Source organism: Colobus angolensis, unplaced genomic scaffold, assembly GCF_000951035.1.
Source record: "Colobus angolensis palliatus isolate OR3802 unplaced genomic scaffold, Cang.pa_1.0 Scaffold95, whole genome shotgun sequence".
NCBI lineage: Eukaryota > Metazoa > Chordata > Mammalia > Primates > Cercopithecidae > Colobus > Colobus angolensis.
In genome coordinates this window covers 10701493-10723648 of record NW_012123487.1, presented here as the reverse complement: position 1 = coordinate 10723648, position 22156 = coordinate 10701493, and the positions used below count along the sequence as shown (strand labels likewise).

General features: G+C 36.5%; 1 protein-coding gene across 2 annotated transcripts in view; it reads right to left on the bottom strand.

Moving 5' to 3' along the window:
• KANSL1L (KAT8 regulatory NSL complex subunit 1-like) overlaps nt 1-22156 on the bottom strand; it is a 154289-nt gene that overhangs the window by 96129 nt on the left and 36004 nt on the right. For both annotated transcript variants that reach the window (XM_011932339.1, XM_011932340.1), the window contains exon 3: nt 14185-14326. In XM_011932339.1, the coding sequence (XP_011787729.1) occupies nt 14185-14326 (142 nt within the window). The remainder of the gene's footprint in view (nt 1-14184; nt 14327-22156) is intronic.

The window sequence follows — 22156 nt, the reverse complement described above, 5'->3', positions numbered from 1 at the left end:
ATATTCTGAGATGTACAAAGACACAAAGTTTAAGTGACCAGAGACCCAAATGTCAAAAACTCCTATCAATGCATGTCTCTTATTTCTACTTTATTTTTTAATTGACAAATAATAATTGTACATATTTATAGTATATATAATGATATTTCAATACATATAATGCATAGTGATCAGATCAGGGTAATTAGCATATCCATCACCACAAATATTTATCACTTCTATGTGTTGGAACAGGAAGCACCAGGAATCTGTCTCCCCACCTAGACACCACCTGCATTGGCAGAATCTGTCTAATGTCATTATTTCAAAAATCTGGAGTTTACTGAAGACTTGCAAGTTCAAGGGGCAGGTTTGGACAGTAAACGTGCAGTTGATTTTTATCAATTTTAGCTCTTAGCACAATAGCAGCTACCCATCCCCACTCCTAGTCCCATGGCAGGCAGCCATTCATATATTTCGGAAGCAATCTACATACAGCCTGCATAAGCCAGGGTAGAGGAAGAGGACTCTGCTCTGCAAATATTAGGGATCTGTGTTCTGATCACTGATTGTAACCTTTGATCACAGAGGTACAGACAAAGAGGCAAACAACCATTGTTGTAGTACCTCCCTCCTTTTATTGCAATTCCCTCCCCCTCTGGCTGAAGGTCTTCCTGGGGATTTAAAGGGCCAGCACCCTTAAAACAAATAAATCCTCTCTTCATTTTTCTCTTTTCCCCTTTTGGGAGCCAGATATTAAAAGCAGGACATTTTAAAACAACTGCATCAATGGGGAAAATTAGAAAGCAACTGGGCATTTCCAAGAAAAGGTGCAGGCTCAGAAAAAAATGAGATTTTAACTATACCCTTCAGGCTTATTCTTGCCACACCAACAACCAACAACAACAGAGAGAATCAAAATAATAAACAAAAATGATTTTAAAAGTCCTGCAGAAAGAGAAAGAATGTGATTTCCAGAGTTAACACATTATTAGATTCAAATGTGCAGTTTTCGAAAACAAACAAACAAAAAGCATACAATGAAACAGGAAAAAAGGGAGCATTCAAAGGAAAAAAAAACAAACAGAAACTGTCCCTGAAAACAGGATGGAAGACCTATTAGACAAAGACTTTAAAACAACCGTTTTAAAGATGCTCAAAAGGCTAAAAAAATGTGAAAAAAGTCAAGAAAAAGATGTTATGAACAAAATGCAAACATCAGTATGGAGATAGAAAACCTGAAAGGAAACCAAACAGAAATTCTAGAGCTGAAAAGTATAATAACTGAAATGAAAAATTTACTAGAGGTATTCAAAGGCAAATGTGAACAGGCAGGAAAAACACCAATGAACTTGAAGCTAGGACAGTAAAAATAATCAAGTGTAAAGCATAAAAAGAAAACAGATTAAAGAAAAGTGAACAAAGTGTAAGGGACAGTTGGAACACTAATAAGTGGCCCAACATGTAAATGTGGGAGTTCCAGAAAAAGAAGAGAGAGGCAGAGAGAATATTTGAAGAAATTATGGCTAAAAACTTCCCAAATATGATGAAAGACATGATTACAAATATCAGAAGCTGAATGAGCTCCAAATAAGGTGAATCCAAAAGTACTATAAATAAACATTATAATCAAACTATTGAATGACAAAAAGAATCTTGAAAGTGGCAAGAGAGAAGCACAGGCAAGGGATCCTCCATAATACTATCAGTAGCCTGTTATGGTAAACTTCGGAGGTCCAAAGACAGTTAGGTCAATATATTCAAAGTAGAAAACAAACAAAATAACAACAACAACAACAAAAATCCTGGCCAACCCAAAATCCTATTATATTTGGGAAAATCATCCTTCAAAGGTAAAAAAAAATTAAGACACTCTCAAGTAAACAAAAGCTGAGGGAGTCATTTACCACTAGACCTACTCTGCAGAAAATACTTAAGGAAGTCCTGCAAGGTTAGACCCAGATAGTAACTTATGCTGTTGATGAAATAAAAATCTCAATGAAGTTAAATACACTCATAATTATAACAGCTAGTATTATTGTAACAACAGTTTGTAACTCCTTGCTTTCTACATGATTTAAATAACTAGTACATTAAAAAATATATATTAGTTCCAAAGCTACGCTTGTGGTAACTTTGGTTTGTAACTCCACATTTTGTTGTCTACATAATTTAAGAAACTAATATATTTAAAATAATTATTAATTTATGCTTTGGGACACATTAGTATAAGGATATAATTTTGTGACATCAACAACCAAAAGAGGTGGGAACAAAGCTGTAAAGGAAATGAGTTTTTATATGTTACTAAAGTTAAACTGGAATAAATTAAAATTATAATGTAATAACTTTATGAGGTTAAATATAATCCCCATGGGCAAGCACAAAGAAAATATCTACTAAATATATACAAAAGGAAATAAGAAAGAAATTTAAACATTTCAGGGTCAAAAAAATCAGCTAAACACAACAGAAGACAATAGTTCAGGAAATGAAAAACAAAAAAAGGTATAAGATATATAGAAAATAGTAAAATGACAGAAGTCTATCCTTCTTAGTAATTACATTAAGTGTAAATGGATTAAACTCTCCAAAACACAGAAATTAGAATAGATAAAAACACAGACTCCAACTCTATACTGTCTACAAGAGATTCAACTTAAATCCAATGACACAAATAAGTTGAAAGTGGAAGGATTTTTTAAAATCATATGCAATATCAGACAAAAGAGACTGTAAATTAAAAAAAGTTACAAGAGATAAGGACATTATATATTAATAAGACTCAGTATAACAAGATAAAACAATCATAAACATTTATGAAACCATGCCACAAAGAGTTAAGAAAATCAGTCTAAATTCCCATGTTTATGGGATAACAGATAAGAAAAGAAACAACTTGTTGAGATACTGAAACTCAAACTATAACCCAAGGAGTAAGAAGTCAATAACTAGCAAAAATTCTTGAGTTTGTAGGATAGCAGATAATTAAAGACATAACCCACTAAGACGCCAAAACTCTCTAACCTTGTGAGAACAAGAATAAACTTTAACAAAGTTAAAACTGCACAGAATGACCTTACTGACATTACAGCCTAAATTTCCACTGCATGTTTCATATTAACTCCCCTGATGCAATCCATGAGTTAGCATGAAGCGATAACTGCACATGCCCAAGAACTTTCCAAAACTCTCCTTTCTTTCTACCAATCACCTGTTAATCCCAATATCTACCCCCAAATCTATTCTAATAAAAATGTTGCCATAAAAATAGCATGAGAGAGGGGAGGCAGAACAAGATGGCTGAATAGAAGACTCCAGCAATTGTACCCCCACTACCCCCCAACATAGGAACACCAAACTGAACACTAGCCACATAAAAGAGCATCTTTGTAAGAACTAAAAGTCAGCTTGGTTAACAGCTTGGCCACAGTGGGGTAAAGCACCAAGCATTTCTGGACCTACCCTGGTCCAGAGGGGAACCCACTGTCCTGAAGGGAGAGACTCAGGACTGGCAGCATTCACCAAAAGCTGAATGAAGAAGTCTTGGGCCTTTAGTAAACACTGGCCATAGAGAGGCAGTACTTGCAGTAGCCCTGGGGCAGTGGTGGCCACGGGGAGGGACTGCTCTCCTTGAGGAAAGAGGAAGGAAGGGTAGGGAGGACTTTGTCTTGTGACTTGGGTGTCAATTCAGCTGCAGTAGAATACAGCACCAGGTGGAGGCCCAAGATGGCATCTCTAGGCCCACCTGGGGCTGGGGAGAACTTGCCACCCTTAAGGGAAGGACACAAGCCTGAGTGGATTTGCCACCTGCTGATGGTAGAACCTTTGGGCCTTGAGGAGACACAGACGATAGCCAGGTAGTGGTCATTGTGGGCCTTAGGTGAGACCCGGGGTGCTGTGCTGTCTTCGGATCTGACCCTGTGCAGTCCCAGTGGTCCTTGTGTCATGCCTCTCCTAGCTCCAAGCAGCTCAGTACAGAGGGTGAGACTATGTTTCCCTGGGGGAAAGTAAGGGAAGAGAACAAGAGTCTCTGACTGGTAATCCAGAGAATGCTTTTGGATCTTACCCAAGACTACTGAGGTAGTACCTCTACGAGTCTACAAAAGATGCAGCGTTACTAAAGTTGGGGATGTGACCGCAGTGACCAATGACTTAGATCACAACACCCAAGTCTGTTTGAATATCTGGAAAGCATTCTCAAGAAGGACTGGTACAAATTAGTGTACACTGCAAAGACTAATAAATACCTAACTTTTCAATGTCCAGACACAGATGAACATCTACAAGTATAAAGAACACCCAGGAACACATGGCCTCATCAAATGGACTAAATAGGGCACCAAAGACCAATGCCAGAGAGACAGGGATATGTGATCTTTCAGACAGAGAACTGAAAATAGCTGTTTTGAGAAAGCTCAATGAAATCTAAGGTAACATGAGAAGGAATTCAGAATCCTATCAGATAAATTTAATAAAGAAACTGAAACAGTTGAAAAGAAACAAGCAGAAATTCTGGAGCTGACAAATGCACTTGACATTCTGAAGACTGCACTAGACAGAGTCTCTTAACAACAGGATTAACCAAAAAGAAGAAAATTAGTGAGCTTGAAGACAGGATATGTGAAAATATACCGTCAGAAGAGACAAAGGAAAAAAGAATAAAAAATAATAAGGCACACCTACCAGATCCAAAAAATACCCTCAAAAGGGCAAACCTAAGATACTGGCCTTAAAGAGGAGGAAGAAAAAGAGATCAGCGTAGAAAATATATTCAAATGGATAATAACAAAGAACTTCCCAAATCTAGAGTAAGATACAATATTCAAGTACAAGAAGGTTTTAGGGCACCAAGAAAATTTAATCCAAAGAAAACTACCTCAAGTAGTTTTCATAACCAAACTCCCAAAGGGAAGAAATAAAGAAAGGATTCAAAAAGCAGCAAGAAAAGAAACAGTATACAAAGGAGCTCCAATATGTCTGGTAGCAGACTTCTCAGTGGGAAACTTTACAGGTTAGGAGTGAGTGGCATGACATATTTAAAGTGTTGAAAGAAAAAAAAACTTTTATCCTAGAACAGTATATCCAGCAAATATATCCTTCAAGATGAACTTTTCACTAGACTTAGAAAAAAATAGAGAAGATTCAAATAAAATTGGAAATAAAAAAGGAGACATTACAACTGATACAACAGAAATACTAAGGATTATAAGAGACTATTATGAAAAAGTATAAACCAACAAGCTGAACAATCTAAAATCAATAAACAAATCTCTTGAATCATATAGCCTAGCAAGACTGCATTATGAAAAAATAGAAAATTTTGGCTGGGCACGATGGCTCAAGCCTGTAATCCCAGCACTTTGGGAGGCTGAGACGGGCAGATCACGAGGTCAGGAGATGGAGACCATCCTGGTTAACATGGTGAAACCTCGTCTCTACTAAAAATACGAAAAACTAGCCAGGCGAGGTGGCGGGCGCCTGTAGTCCCAGCTACTCGGGAGGCTGAGGCAGGAGAATGGCGTAAACCCAGGAGGCGGAGCTTGCAGTGAGCCGAGATCGCACCACTGCACTTCCAGCCTGGGCGACAGGGCGAGACTCCGTCTCAAAAAAAAATACAAGAAATACAAAAAATTAGCCAGGTGTGGTGGTGCATGCCTGTAATCCCAGTTACTCAGGAGGCTGAGGCAGGAGAATCACTTGAACCCTGGAGGCAGAGGTGGCAGTGAGTTGAGATCACGCCATTGTACTCCAGCCTGGGCAACCAGAGCGAAACTCTGTCTCAAAAAAAAAAAAAAAAAAAACAGGGTGGGTGCAGTGGCTTATACCTGTAATCCCAGCACTTTGGGAGGCCGAGGCGGGTGGATCACCTGACGTCAGGAGTTCAAGACTAGCCTGACCAACATGGAGAAACCCTGTCTCTATTAAAAATACAAAATTAGCCAGGCGTGGTGGTAACATGCCAGTAATCCCAGCTACTCAGGGGGCTGAGGCAGGAGAATTGCTTGAAACGGGAGGCGAAGGTTGCACTGTGAGCTCAGATCGTGCCATTGCACTCCAGCCAGGGCAACAAGAAACTCCATCTCAAAAAACAAACAAACAAAAAGAAAAACACAAGAAAATATAGAAAATTTTAACAAACCAAAAATGAGTAAGGAGATTAAATCTCTAATAAGTCTTCCATTATACCAAGCATAGTGGCTCACACCTGTAATCCCAGCTCTTTGGAAGGTCAAGGCAGGGAGATTGCTTGAGCTCAGGAGTTTGAGTCCAGCCTGGGTATATGGCAAAACCCTATCTCTACAGAAAATACAAAACTTAGCTACGTGTGGTGGTGTGTGCCTGTGGTCCCAATTACCAAACAGGCTGAAGTGGAAGGATTGCTTGAGCCCAGGAGGTTGAGGCTGCAGTGAAACAAAATTGTGCCACTCCACTCCAGGTTGGACAACAGAGCAAGGCCCTGTCTCAAGAGAAAAAAAAAAAAGGTCCTCTATTAAAGAAAAGCCCAGAGCCGGGCGTGGTGGTTCATGCCTGTAATCCCAACACTTAGGGAGGACGAGGCAGGCAGATCACGAGGTCAAGAGATCAAGACCATCCTTGCCAACATGGTGAAACCCCCTCTCTACTAAAAATATAAAAATTAGCTGGGCATGGTGGCGTGCAACTGTAGTCGCAGCTACTCGGGAGGCTGAGGCAGGAGAATCTCTTGAACCTGGGAGGCGGAGGTTGCAGTGAGCTGAGATCACACCACTGCACTCCAGCCTAGCGACAGAGCGAGGCTCCATCTCGGAAAAAAAGGAAAAAAGAAAGAAAAGCCCAGTACCCAGTGGCTTCACTGATGAATTTTACCAAACACTTAAAGAAGAAGTAACATCAATCCTACTCTAACTAGTCTGAAAAATAGAGGGGAAGGAAATACTTTCAAACTCATTCTACAAGGACAGTATTACTCTGATATTAAAACTAACCAAAACCACATTTTAAAAAAAGAGAAAACTACAGCCAAATATCCCTGATTACATTGATGCGGAAGTCCTTAACAAAAAATTAGCACAAACCAATAACAACACATTAAAAATATCATTTGTCATAATCAAGTAGGATGCATCCCGGGCATGGAAAGATAGTTCAACATATGCAAATTAATCAATCTGATAGATCATATCAACGGAACGAAGGAAAAAATCCGTATGGTCTTTTCAATGGATGCTGAAAAAGCTTTGAATAAAATTCAACATCCTTCATGATAAAAACCTTCAATAAATTGGGTATAAAGGAACTTACCTCAACACTATAAAAGCCATATATGATAGACCCACAGCTAGTATCTTAATGAATGGGAGAGAAAACTGCAATCTAGAACATAACAAGGATGCCCACTTTTACCACTGTCATTCAACATAATGCTGGAAGAGCATTAGACAAGAAAAAGAAATAGAAGGCATCCCTGAATAGCCAAAGAAATCCTAAGCACAAAGAACAAAGCATCTGCATCAGGCTACCCAACTTCAAACTATACTACAGGGCTATTGAAACCAAAACAGCATGGTACTCGAACAAGAACAGACACATGGACCAATAGAATAGAAAAGAGAACCCAGAAATGAGACCACACACCTACAACTGTCTGATCTTCAACAAACCTGGAAAAAATAAGCACTGGGGAAAGAATTCCCTATTCAATAAGTGGTACTGGCTGGGTACGGTGGCTCACACCTGTAATCCTAGCACTTTGGAAGGCTAGGTGGATTGCCTGAGGTGGGTGGATTGCCTGAGCTCAGGAGTTCGACACCAGCCTGGGCAACACAGTGAAATCCCATCTCTACTAAAATACAAAAAAAAAAAAATTAGCCAGGCATGGTGTTGTGCACCTGTAGTCCCAGCTACTCAGGAGGCTGAGGCAGAAGAATTGCCTGAACCCGGAAGGCAGAGGTTGCAGTGAGCCAAGATCACGCCACTGCACTCCAGCCTGGGTGACAGAGTGAGACTCCGTCTCCAAAGAAAAAAAATAAAAATAAAAAAGTGGTGCTGGGATAACTGGCAAGCCATATGCAAAGATTGAAACTGGACCCCTTCTTTATACCACATACAAAAATTAATTCAAGATGGATTAAAGCCTTAAATGTAAAACCCAAAATTATAAAAATGCTGGAAGACAACCTAAGCAATACCATCCAGGACACAGGCGCAGGCAAAGATTTCATGACAAAGATGCCAAAAGCAATTGCAACAAAAGCAAAAATTGACAAATGTAAACTAACTAGAGAGTTTCTGCACAGAGAAAGAAACTATCGACAGAGTAAACAGACAATCTAAAGAATGGAAGAAAATTTTTGCAAACTATGCATCTGACAAAGGTCTAATATTCAGCCTCTAAAAGGAACTTAAACAAATTTACAAGAAATAAACAACCCCATAAAAAAGTGGGCAAAGGACATGAAAAGACATTTTTCAATAGACAACATACACGTGGCCAACAATCATATGAAAAAAAGCTCAACATCATTGATCATTAGAGAAATGCAAGTCAAAACCACAATGAGATACCATCTAACTCCAGTCAGATGGCTACTATTAAAAAGTCAAAAAATAACAGATGTTGGCAAGATTGTGGAGAAAAAGGATTGTGCTGGAAAGACTGTCTATCCAGATGCAGAAGAATAAAACTAGACCCCCATTTCTTGCCATATACAAAAATCAAATCAAAATATATTAAAGACTTAAATCTAAGACCTCAAACTATGAAACTACTAAAAGAAAACATTGGAAAAACTCTCTGGGACATTGGACCGAGCAAAGATTTCTTAAGTAATACTCCACAAGCACAGGCAACCAAAGAAAAAATGGACAAATCAAGTTAACTCATATTAAAAAAACATCATGTTAAAAAGCCTCTGCATAGCAAAATAAATAATCAACAAAGTGAAGACACAACCCACAGAATAGGAAAAAATATTTGCAAACTATCTGTCTGACAAGGAGACAGTATTGGAGCTTGACTCTCCAGTCTCCTTGTCAGTCAACTTGCAATATAAAGCTTTTCTTCTTTCAAAAAACTCAGTGTCATAGTATTGGTTTCTAATGCATCAGGCAACATTTTCACGTCTAATAAGAGACAATCAAAACATATGAAGCAAAAACTGATGGAAATGCAAAGAAAAATCAATAATTCTACAATAATAGTTGGATTCTTCTATAACTCACTCTTGTTAAGGGACACAACAACTAGATGGAAGGTAAGTAAGGAAACAGACAAACTACACAATAAACCAAATAGATTTCTAAACCAAATAGATACCTAAATAACATTCTGCCCAACAACAACCACATACAAATTTTTCTCAGGTGTACATGGAGCATTTTCCCAGATGGACCATATGTTAGGCCAAATATTGTATCTCAACAGATACAAAAAGAAAGATATAAAAAGTATCTTTTCCAACCACAATGAAATGAAGAAATCATTAACAGAAAACTGGAAAATGCACACATTTGTGTAAATTAGCACACTTTAAAACAACCAATAGATCAAAGTAGAAATGTAAGAACAATTAGAAAACAGTTAAAAATGAATGAAAATGAAAACAAAACACACCAAAATTTATGAGATGCAGTGAAGGCAGTGCTAAGGGGGGAGTTTATAGTTATAAATGCTTAACATTTAAAAAACAAAACCAAAAAAAAAGATCTCAAATTAACAACCTAATTTTACAAATTAAGAAACTAGAAAAAGAAGAACAATCTAAACCAAAAGCTAGCAGACAAGAGGGAATAATAAAGATTAGAGTAGAGCTAAAACAATTATGAGGATAGAAAAACTAGAAGAATTATTGAAAGTAAAAGTTGGTTCTTTGAAAGCATCAATAAAATCAACAAACCTTTAGCTAGGTGAACTAAGAAAACAAAGAAAAAAGACTAAAAATACTAAAATCAGAAATAAAGCTGGGGATGCTATTGCTGAATGTAAAGAAATAAAACGGATGACAAGAGAGTATTATTAATAATAGTACACCAACAAATTAAATAACCTAGATTACATGAACAAATTCCTAGAAACACAACATAACAAGACTAAATCTCAAAGAAATAGAAAATTTGGGTCGGGTGTGGTGGCTCACGCCTGTAATGCCAGCACTTAGGGAGGCTGAGGCAGGTTGAACACCTGAGGTGAAGAGTTTGAGACCAGCCTGGATAACATGGTGAAACCCTGTCTCTACTAAAAATACAAAAATTAGCTGGATGTGGTGGCGGATGCCTGAAATCCCAGCTACTCAGGGGGCTGAGGCAGGAGAATCGCTTGAACCCAGGAGGCAGAGGTTGCAGTGAGCCAAGATCGTGCCATGGCATTCCAGCCTGGGCAACAAGAGTGAAACTCCATCTCAAAAGAAAAAAAAATTTGAATAGGCCTATATAACTAGTAAGGAAATTAAATTAGTAATCAAAAATCTCTTGACAAAGTAAAGCCCTGAATCTGATGACTTCAATGCTGAATTCTACTAAATTTTTAAAGAAGACCAAATAGCAGTCCTTCTCAAACTTTTCCAAAAAATCAAAGAGAAAGGAACACTTCTTAATTCATTCTGTGAGGACACCATTATCCTGATGCCAAAGCCAGGCAAAGACACCACAAGAAAATAAACTACAGATCAATATCCCTTGTACTATCTGTCTGACAAGGAGACAGTATTGGAGCTTGACTCTCCAGAAGTGATCAACCAAAAATTAGGAAGCCAAATTCATCACTATATTAACAGGATAATAATCCATGACCGAGTGAGATTTATTCCAAGTGAGATTTATTCTTAGAATGAAAGGATGGTTCAGTATTTTAACTAATCAATGTAATATACAACATTAACAGAATGAAGGAGAAAGAAAACCCTATCATCATTTTAATTGATGAAGAAAAGGCATTTGAAAAAATTGTACATCTTTTCATGATAAAAACAGTCAGCAAGGTAGGAATCGAAGAAAACTACCTAAACATAATAAAAGCCACATATGAAAACCTCCTGAATATCATACTCAAGGGCTAAAGACTGAACCATTTCTCCTCTAAGATCAGGAACAAGGCAAAAATGCTCGCTTTCACCACTTCTATTCAACATAGTATTGGAAGTTCTAGACAAAGCAATTAAGCAAGAAAAAGAAATAAATGGCATCCAAATTGTAAAAGAAGAAGTTAAATTATTTGTTTTAAGATGATATAATCTTGTATGTAGAAAATACTAAAAATTCCTTCAAAAATATGTTCGAATTAATAAATTAATTCAGCAAAGTAGCCAGATCACACAGAAGTCACGTGCATTTCTATATACTAACAATGAACAATCTGCAAAGAAAGTCACAAAAACAATTATATTTACAAGAGAATCAAAAAGAATAAAACACTTCAGAATATAATAAATAACCAAGGAGTTGATAGACTTGTACAAACTACAAAACATTGCTGAAAGAAATTAAAGAAGATATAAATAAATGGAAACACAACCCACATTCATGGATTGAAAGACTTAATGTTGTTAAGATGTCAAAACTACTCAAAGCAATCTAGAGTTTCAGTGCATCCCTATCTAAATCTCCACGACTCTTTTTATAGACAGAAAAAACTTATCCTAAAGGTCATACAAAATCTCATGAGACCTCAAAGCCAACACAATATAAAAAAAAAACAAAAAAAAAACAAAAAAAAACAAATCTAGAGTTGGGCTCAGTGGCTCACGCCTGTAATCCCAGCACTTTGGGAGGCTGAGGCAGGCAGATCACTTTGAGGCCAGGAGTTCAAAACTAGCCTGGCCAACACGGCGAAATCCCATCTCTACTAAAAATACAAAAATTAGCTGGGTATGGTGGCGCATGCCTGTAATCCCAGCTACTCAGGAGGCTGAGGCATGAAAATCACTTGAACCTGGAAGGTGGAGGTTGCAGTGAGCTGATGTCATGCCATTGCACTCCAGCCTTGGCAACACACTGAGACTCTATCTCAAAATATATATATAAACAAATAACAAATCTGGAAGACTCACATGTCCCGATTTCAAAAATTACTACAAAACTACAGAAATCAAAACAATGGGATACTGGCCAGGCATGGTGGCTCATGCCTATAATCCTAGCACTTTAGGAGGCTGAGGTGAGAGGATGGCTTGAACCCAGGAGTTCAAGACCAGCCTGGTCTTGAATATAGGGAAACTCTGTCTCTATTTAAAAAAGAAAAAGAAGAAAAGAAATTAAAAACCAAAAACAAAAAAACCCATGTGGTACTGGCATAAAGACAGACCTATATCCCGATGGGATAGAACAGACAACCCGGAAATAAATCCTAACATATATGGTCAAATGTTTTTTGACAAAGGTTCCAATCCAAGGCCATTCAATGGAAAAACAGTCTTTTCAACCAGGTAAAACTGAATATCTGAATGAAAACAAATGAAACTGGACCCTTACCTAACACCATACACAAAAATTAACACAAAACAGATCAAAGGCCTCAATGTAAAACCTATCCCTAAGAAGAAATATAGGGTAAGTGCTTCATGACATTAGATTTAGCAATGATTTCTTAGATATGACATCAAAGGCACAGGTAATAAAAGAAAAACTAGACAAATGGGACTTCAGAAAAATTTTGAAAATTTGGGCAGGAAAAGGTAATATCAACAGAGTAAAAATGCAATGAACAAGGCTGAGCACCGGAGCTCACATTTGTTATACCAGCACTTTTTGAGAGCCCGAGGTTCGGGGATCATTTGAGTCTAGAGTTCAAGACCAGCCTGGGCAACAGAGGGAGATCCCATCTCTACAAAAAATCAAAAACTTAGCCAATCATGGTGGCACGAGCCTCTAGTCTCAGCTACTTGGGAGTCTGAGGTGGAAGGATTGCTTGAGCCCGGGAGGTCAAGGCTGCAGTGAGCGGTGATCACACTACTGCACTCCATCCTGGGTGACAGAACAAGACTCTGCCTCAAAAAAAAAAAAAAAAAAGCAACACACAGAATAGGAAAAATATTTATAAATCATATATCCGATAAGAAATTAATATCCACAATACATATAGAATTAAAACGCAACAAGAAAAAAAACAAGCAAGCAACCCCATTCAAAAATGGACAAAGGACTTGAATAAGTACTTCTCCAAAGAAGATATCCAAAAGCCAAGCCAGTAACATGTGAAATGATGTTCAACATCACTAATCATTAGGCAAATGCAAATCAAAAGTAAAATGAGATACCATCTCACACTCATTAGGATGGTTACTATAAAATAAACAGAAAATAAATGTTAGCAAGAATCTGGAGAAATTTGAACCTTGTGTACTGCTGGTGGAAATGTTAACTGGTATAGCCACTGTAAAAAACAGTATGGTAGATTCACAAAAAAATTAAAAATAGAGTTACCATATGATCGAGCAACTCCACTTGTGGGTGTTTACCCCAAAGAATTGAAAACAGCGTCTCAAAGAGATATTTTAATATCCATGTTCATAGCATACTCACAATAGCTAAAAACTGGAAGCAACCCAAGTGTCCATCAACGGATGACTGAATAAGCAAAATGTGGTATATACATACAATAAATTATTACTCTTAAAAAGGAAAGAAATTCTAATATATGCTACAATATTTATGAAACTTGAGAACATTATGCTACTGAAATAAGCTAGCCACAAAAAGACAAAAACTGTTATGATTCTGCTTATATGAGGTACTTAAAATAGTCAGAATTATAAGAGACAGATATAGTTGCCAGGGGTTGAGGAGAGAGGAAAGTGGGTAGTTATTATTTAATGGGTATACAGCTTCAGTTCTAAAAGGTAAAAAGAGTTATGGAGATGGATAGTGACACATGAATAACATTACAAATGTATTTAATAACACAACTATATACTCAAAAATGGTTAAGATGGTAAGGTTTTTGTTATATGCATTTTATGATTTAGAAATTTGAAAACAAGTTTATCACTTACATTAACTGGAATCCAATAAGGAAGTTCTGAATTGCTCAAAAAGTATGATAAAATGATCTTAAATTCAAAAAGGCATTACAAAGATAGCTTCAATTTATAATAACTAATATACCAAACATTTTGACATAAACTGGCTACATTCTTATAAAACCTTGTAAATTATTTTTGTGATGAAATGAGAAGGAATGAAAACATTAACAATTTTTAACAAAAGTAGAAGAACACAGACAGACAATACCTTGGAGGCACGAATTTGCCTGTGAATGTCTGTTAGTTGCTGGATTTTGCATTCTAGCTCTGAAATCTGGGCTTGAAGCCAAGTCCATCGGCTGCCAACTCGTGCTCTGTCTACAAGCCACTTCCATTCAGTACTACAGTTACTGTGAACAAAACAAACGCTGTTACTCAAAGCACAAAGGCAATCAAGTTTCACAGACACTGCTTAATAATTCCTTAACTCCCATCATAAAAGCAAATTTCCTTTCTACAACATGTAATTACAGGAAGAGAGAATGGCAGATTGACTTCTTATCAAAGAAAAAGATTTAATTTTCTTACCTTTCCACCCCACAAACACCTGCTTTCATTAAATATTACATACCCTGTAGTAGGATAATTCCTCTGCTACTCAATTCTTTATCAATGCAGAAGGTCTTAAACAGGAATAAATCAGCAAAGAAAAGGAAACGTGAATGACAATGCAAACACCATGTAAAAACTGTTACATAAAACTTATATGTAAGTAGATGTCAAGTATCAGACAATCCATTTGAATGGTGCTAAATCTAAATCCATGTAATAAACTGCAACATATTCAATTTTACTATAAGTAATTTTTATTTGCTAAAATAGGCATCATTATTAGCTAATTACTTAAATCATTTTTTAAAAACCATCAAAAATTATAAAAAATATAAATGCTCTGCTACATTTCAAATAAGCATACCAAATATATAGACCTTAAAATATTTGTTAAGATAAACAGTTCATTAAAAATCTGATTCCTAGGATTCACAACCTAGAGATCACAAAGAATTTATATAAAGCCTTTCTTTCATGCATATTTAAAAATAAGGGTTGATTCCTAGCTCCTCCTAGTACCTCTGTCATTTGGCAAGAGCACTATAGCTAGAGAAAAATTACTGGGGATTATGGGTGGTATATGTGTGTGATATTTAATTAGGAGATGCAGACTGCCAAAAAAAAAAAAAAAAAACCTGACAGAAACTGAACAATGACTTAATGACAACATATAAACTTTATAAAAAACTTATCTGAAAATTCATTTATTGTCAAAACCCACTGACTGTAGAACACCAAGAGTGAAGACTAATGTAAATAATGACCTCTGGGTGACAATGACGTGTTAATGTAGGTTCATCAATTGTAACAAATACACCACCCTGGCGTGGGATATTAACAGTGGGAAAGGTTGTGCATTTGTAGTATGTGGGAACAGGGAATATGTGGGAACTCTTTGTATTTCCCACTCAGTTTTGCTGTGAACCTAAAACTGCTCTAAAAAATAGTTTATTAATTTTTTAAAATGCACTGGACCATAATGGAATATCTTTCAAATAATCTTTAATCAGAGAAAATATTTATTCTAAGAGATCATTTGTTGTCAGATAAACAGAACATAATTATTATGGCTTTGCTATATAGAATTCATTCACTGTAACAGGATTTTACATTATATCAATGTTTCTGAAAGGCTGCTGTTTTGAAGGATTCTAATTGCATACAATGTTATTAAAGACACCATATGATTGACGATTTCTCTTGGTATTATTATTTATTGTTTATAGTCATTACTGTGGTTTCATAAATTTGACACTTAAAAATCACATTTTCATAACTGTGGACAAAATAAAATGCCTATTCAAAATACACTATTCATAGATAACAGTTAGCAACACTAAATGCCAATCATGAAATTAGAGAAGGCAAGTGCCCTAGCACGTAGTATTTTGCACAGGTGAGGATAAAATGTTTGGATTTTAAAACAAAGTGGAAACTACTGGCAAGGTGGTAACAATCTTTTTTTTTTTCCCAAGAACTTTGGCTACTAGGTGGAGAAAGCACTCTGGTAGGAAATGAAAGAAAGTAAGGAAAACAACTAAGATATTACCTATAATAATCTGGGTGTGGTACAGATCATTGTGATCTCCAAATAGTTCACGTGCCACCCTACATTTCCCAGGCTTTATGCATTTACGTTGGAGCCATTTGACTAGTTCTGACCAAATGGGCTGTAAGCAAAAGTGACATTGTCATTTCCAGTTCACCTGAGGATCTTCAAAACCACGAGTGCAGATAATATAGCTACAAAATGGAGGAAGAGAATAGCCTAGATCACACTGGACTTTATGTAAGCCGCAGTACACCTCTGCTGTGTGAAACCACTAAGATTAGGATGCTAATTTGTAACACTAAATATAGCCTATTCTGACTAAAACACTGAATATAAAAATGGCTTTGACTGGGAAGGGGAGGGGAGACAAAGATATGTAGATAAAAGGATGGATTCAAGGTTCATTTTAAAGTTGATAGGACTTGCAGAAGTATGGCCTAGAAGCAAGCATAGGGCAATCAAAGATGATCTTAAACATTAAGTTTTGCCCAGTAGGAAAATTTTTTTTTTTTTTTAGACGGAGTCTTGCTCTGTCGCCCAGGCTGGAATGCAGTGGCCGGATCTCAGCTCACTGCAAGCTCCGCCTCCCGGGTTTACGCCATTCTCCTGCCTCAGCCTCCGGAGTAGCTGGGGCTACAGGCTCCCGCCACCTCGCCCGGCTAGCTTTTTTGTATTTTTAGTAGAGACGGGGTTTCACCGTGTTAGCCAGGATGGTCTCGATCTCCTGACCTCGTGATCCGCCCGTCTCGGCCTCCCAAAGTGCTGGGATTACAGGCTTGAGCCACCGCGCCCGGCCTTTCCAGTAGGAAAATTCCCCTATAATATGCAATTTGGTTTGGCTATAATATTGATAATTAGTGAATAATGAAATACAACAGAAAAAAATGTCATAGAACTCATATTATTGTATTTCTGGTAAAGATATTCTGATACTCAAGTTAGGATTACAAAAATCATTGTTATGTTCTTATACTACACTAAATTATACTAATATAGAAAAATAGCAATACCAGATTAAATTTAAGTAAACCAAATCACATCGGACGCTTTGTGATATATGAAATAAATTTTCTTTTTTTTTTTGAGACAGAGTTTTGCTCTGTCGCCCAGGCTGGAGTGCAGTGGTGCGATCTCTCCTCACTGCAACCTCCACCTCCCAGGTTCAAGTGATTCTTGTGCCTCAGCCTCCTGCGTAGCTGAGATTACAGGTATGTACCACCATATCCAGCTAATTGTTTGTATTTTTAGTAGACACAGGGTTTCACTACATTGGCTAAGCTGGGCTTCAACTCCTGTCCTCAAGTGATCTACCTGCCTCAGCCCCCAAAGTGCTGGGATTACAGGCATGAGCCAGCAAGCCCAGCCTGAAATAAATTTTCTGTAGAGGGTAACTTATCCTACATTTTAATAGGAGGAATAAAACATGTTTGCTATGCTTATGAGTGGTAAACAAAAATGTTTCCCTCCTAGAAAACATGTTTTTCTAAAAAAAGTAAGATTGTTAATAATTAAGATGTTACAGATAAATATATGGCTAACTTGCTCAAACAAGATCAACATGTTATACCCCAAAGTCAAACATTTTATGTAAACAACTTATATAATCAATGTTAATGGTTTACATAACTTACAGTGTAACCAATTAGTATATAACTAATGCACCAGCATATTCAGAGTGTCCCAACTCCTCAGTTAGCATATAAGCCTGGTCTGCCATTGACTCCCTGAATCTTTCTGGAGTGTGCAAAACTGATCACAGACCACCACATGCTGACCATAATGTGGGGTCCCTGTCTCTAGTAAAGATCAAAGACATTGGTGAGTGGAGACCAAGTGGTCAGTGAGAGATCACTCATTCCCCAGAAAGGTAGCTTATGACTTCAATTCCCATCCTTGCTTCCTTTCAGCCACCACTTAACCTTGCTAAAAGAAGTAAGTACAAGCTATCTAAACTTAATGGTTTGGAATGTAATTTCTCTTGGTACTAACTACTTGTCGACATCACAAACTTACATCTTTGTTTTGACCTCCTGGTATGAACTCATTTGGTCATTATGAATTTTTACAGTTTACTAGACCCTATTTGCTACTTCATTTAGGATTTTTCTTTGCATCTATAGTCAAAGAAGATATGGATCTGCTGTTTACTTGTCATATTTGGTTTTGGAATCAAGCTAATGCTACCCTCATAAAATGAGAAGTATTCCTTCCTCCTTGATTTTCTGAAGGAGTTTATGTAGGACTGGAATGATTTATTCCTTGACTTTCAATAAAATTAATCAGTGAAGCCATCTGGGTCACAAGTTTTCTATGTGGGAAAGTTTATAATTATTCATTTTTCTTTTTAATGTAAGGTTTTTCAGGTTTTCTATTTCTCATTGTGTCAGTTTGGTCATTTGTGTCTTTTAAGCAATTAGCCTATTTAGCTTAAATTGTTGAATTTATTGGCATGTAGTTGTTCATTATACAGTGATCCCTTAGAATCCATGGAGGATTGGTTCCACGATCCCCTGAGGATAACAAAATCTGTGGAAATGGTCAAGTCCCTTATATAAAATGACGTACATGTGCATATAAGCTACATACACTCTATTGTATACTTTGATTTCTAGATTGCTTATATCTAATACAATGTAAATATTGCTTATAATACCTAATACAAACAGTTGTTACACTTTTTAATTATTTTTTATTATTGCATTATTTTATATTTTTTTGACTATTTCCATTCATAGTTAGTTGATACACAGATACAGAGCTTGGGAATACAGAGAATGGTTTGTATTCCCCAATTATTCTACAATGCCGGAACACCTATAGTGGTATTTTTCCTTCTTCCTGTTGTTAGTATTTTCCTAAATAATCTTGCTAGCAGTTTATAATTCTCTCCATTGTTTTTATGTTTTATAATCTGTGAATATCCATATTTTATCATCTTTTCCTTCTATTTGCTTTGGGTTTAATTTAGTATTATTTTTATTGCTTCTTAAGTAGGAGACTTAGACCACAGACTACACTATTCTCCTTTCCTAATATAAACATGTACAGCCATACAGCACTGCTTCAATAATTTAGTCCCTGCATCCCTCAAATTTGATATGTCATGTTTCTAATATTATTCAGTTCAAAACATTTTATAGCTTCTCTTGTGACTTCTTCATCCACGAGTTATGTGGAAATGTGTGATTTAAAATCTACATATTTCAGACCCACATATTTACCGTTTCTTAACATTTCTTTTTTCCTTTACGTAAATCTCAGTTTTTACCCAGTATGATTTTCCTTCAGCCTGAAGATCTTTTAAAATTTCTTTAGTGCATGTACACTGACAACTTCTATTTTTACTTATCTGGAAATGTCATTTTGTGTCTGTTTTTTAAAATATTTCACTGGGCAGAGAATTTTAGACTGACATTTTTTTCCCACCTTTCAGCACTTTAAATATATCATTCCATTTTTCTGGCTTACATACCTTCTAGTGAGAAGTCAGCAGTGATTTTTATTAACCACTTCTTCTGAATATCTATTCTCTTGTTAGCTGAAGTCGTTTTCATTTCAGATATTTTTAGCTTTTGAAAGTTCAATGGTTCTTTATATGTTCGATTTATTTCATTATGTTCACATTTTCCTCTTAAGTCCTTGAGCATATTTACAATAGATATTTTAAGCTCTTTGCCAACTAATTTCATGATCACTATCATTTCCAGGTCAGTTTCCATTAATGCTTTTTCTCTGCTTCTTTGCATGCCTAATAGTTGAATACACACATATGCACATACATACACACACATCTAGTAGGTTTTATATAAATATACATATTAAGGGTACTATGAATATTATGTTGTTGAACGTGTGGATTTTGTGGTCTTCCTTAAAGAGTGATCAATTCTGTTCTGACAGGTTATTATATTACTTGCTGTTCAACTTCTTAAACTTCAGCTTACTTTAAAGCTTTGTTAGAGCATGTATAGAGTAGCCATTACACTAAGGCAGTTATCAAATTGAGGGAGAGGTGGATAGTCTGAGGAATATAACTAGTAAATTAATGAGTGTGTAGGTTTAACAACTATGACCAAATGAGATCTTTGGCTGTGATATTTTCACATATAACTGACAGGAAGAAAAGAGAATGGAAACCTACATTTCAGAGGGAACTCGACTAACAAAATACCACCACAGGCCTAACAGAGACTATCCCTGGGAACCAAATCTGCACCAATAGAAAGCAGAGTGAAAATGCAGTGGTGTCTCCAATAAGAGTACACTAACATCCATGTTAGATACAGTCACAAAGAATCATGGACAAAGAGTAATTCCCAAAGAGCAAGGTCAGGGACTATGAAGGACAAATGACAAGGGAGCTTATCTCAGAAAGCAAAATTAAGGTCCTAGCAAGACCTTACTCCACTGCCAGAGCAAGAAGTGTATTATTGTAAGGAACAGGAACTATCATATATGGCCCATTCTTTTTTTTCCCAGTGGGAATTTTCCTTGTTCCTATACCATCATACAAGCAAGAGGTCAAGAAAATTAGGAAACTTGTCTATTAGTTCATTGGTTACCACATCAAGATGAACCACATACAAACCTGATATAGAGGACTTTACCCAATGAATGTGACTTTGGGTTATCATCCTTGAGAAGATGGTATGTTTTATGAACGAGAAAGAGGTTCATGGACATTTGGGTAGCCAAAGAGGCAAACTGAATAGATTTCTTGTTTTTCCCTAATATCCATCCTCCTATACTTTTTGGATAATAGAGCTCCTTGGGTTTCAGCTGAGCCCTCAGCAGCTGAGCTTAGAGACCTTATTTCCCAGCCTTACTTGCAGTTAGGTCTGACTATACAACAAAGTCCTTGAAAATAGAACATGAGCCAAAATTATGTGCACAACTTCTAGGTCTGGCCATTATTAATGATTGGGTTTGCCATTAAAAATGACTGAGTATGGAAATGAAATGAAGTACCAGTGACTCTCAACAATTCAGGCAAGGGCAGCATCCTAAGGAACAGCAAAGCCAAAAGGTCTCTGCTAAATCCTGTAAAGCATATCTAATTCTTGACCGTTAAATGAGAGAAAAATTAATTCTGCATATTTATGTTGAGTTTTCCTTGATATAACAGCTTAACATATACCTTAAATAACATATTCCTCCCTCAAAAATATTTCATACTATTAGGATGATTTGGGTTAACAAGCTCTCATTTAAAATGTTCATTGTCTTTAAGATGAGCCTTATTGACATATGTTAATAACTTACATACTCTATCATCAAGTTGTACACACACAATATAGACACATATATGCACACATTCATGAAGCAAACAACAAACAAAAACAAAAAAATAACTATACAGTTGTGACCTCTAGGAATTCTGGCATGAAAATAAACCACATTAAAAGGTACAGTTGAGGATGTCCTAGGACTATCTGAGATTGGAACTTAAAAAGGGTTCCAAAAAGGAACAATAAATGGAGTGAACACATCTTGAGATCTTATGTAATTCTGCCTAGAACTCTGGCAGAACCTAGTGTCAACTGCCTAAACTGAAATTTTCAGTATTAATTAAAAGTAATTAATGCAAGGGATGGGCAAATTTAGTCTTGTTCTCTTATTAACTATCCTCCCACCCCCCCAAGAAAAAAAGAAAAAAAAGGAGAGATTGGGAAATATTTACGCACTCTATCGCTACCACACCTCTTCTCTTGTATGGAAAGAATTTTGAAAGTTATAGCCTGTAAAATAGTCTTAAACATGTTCGTAAAATCTTTGTGTAACAACAAACATTGACAAATAAGGACATATTTTTTAAAAGGAAATACTGTAAATAAATGTTAAACTAATCAAAACATTTATTTGCTAAAGAAACAATTTCACTGTTCACTGAGCATTATGTGTACATATGTGCATGTGTCACTTTTGTTCAGGAAGCCAGGCAACCATGTAGTGTTTTCAAACTAAACTGTACATGGGCCTGGATGAAGGGGCAAGTAAAATCCAACAAGAGTTTTGTATTCCAAACCCTGCCATTGCAAACCTACATCTGCTCAGTGGAAGGAAAATATTTTCCTTA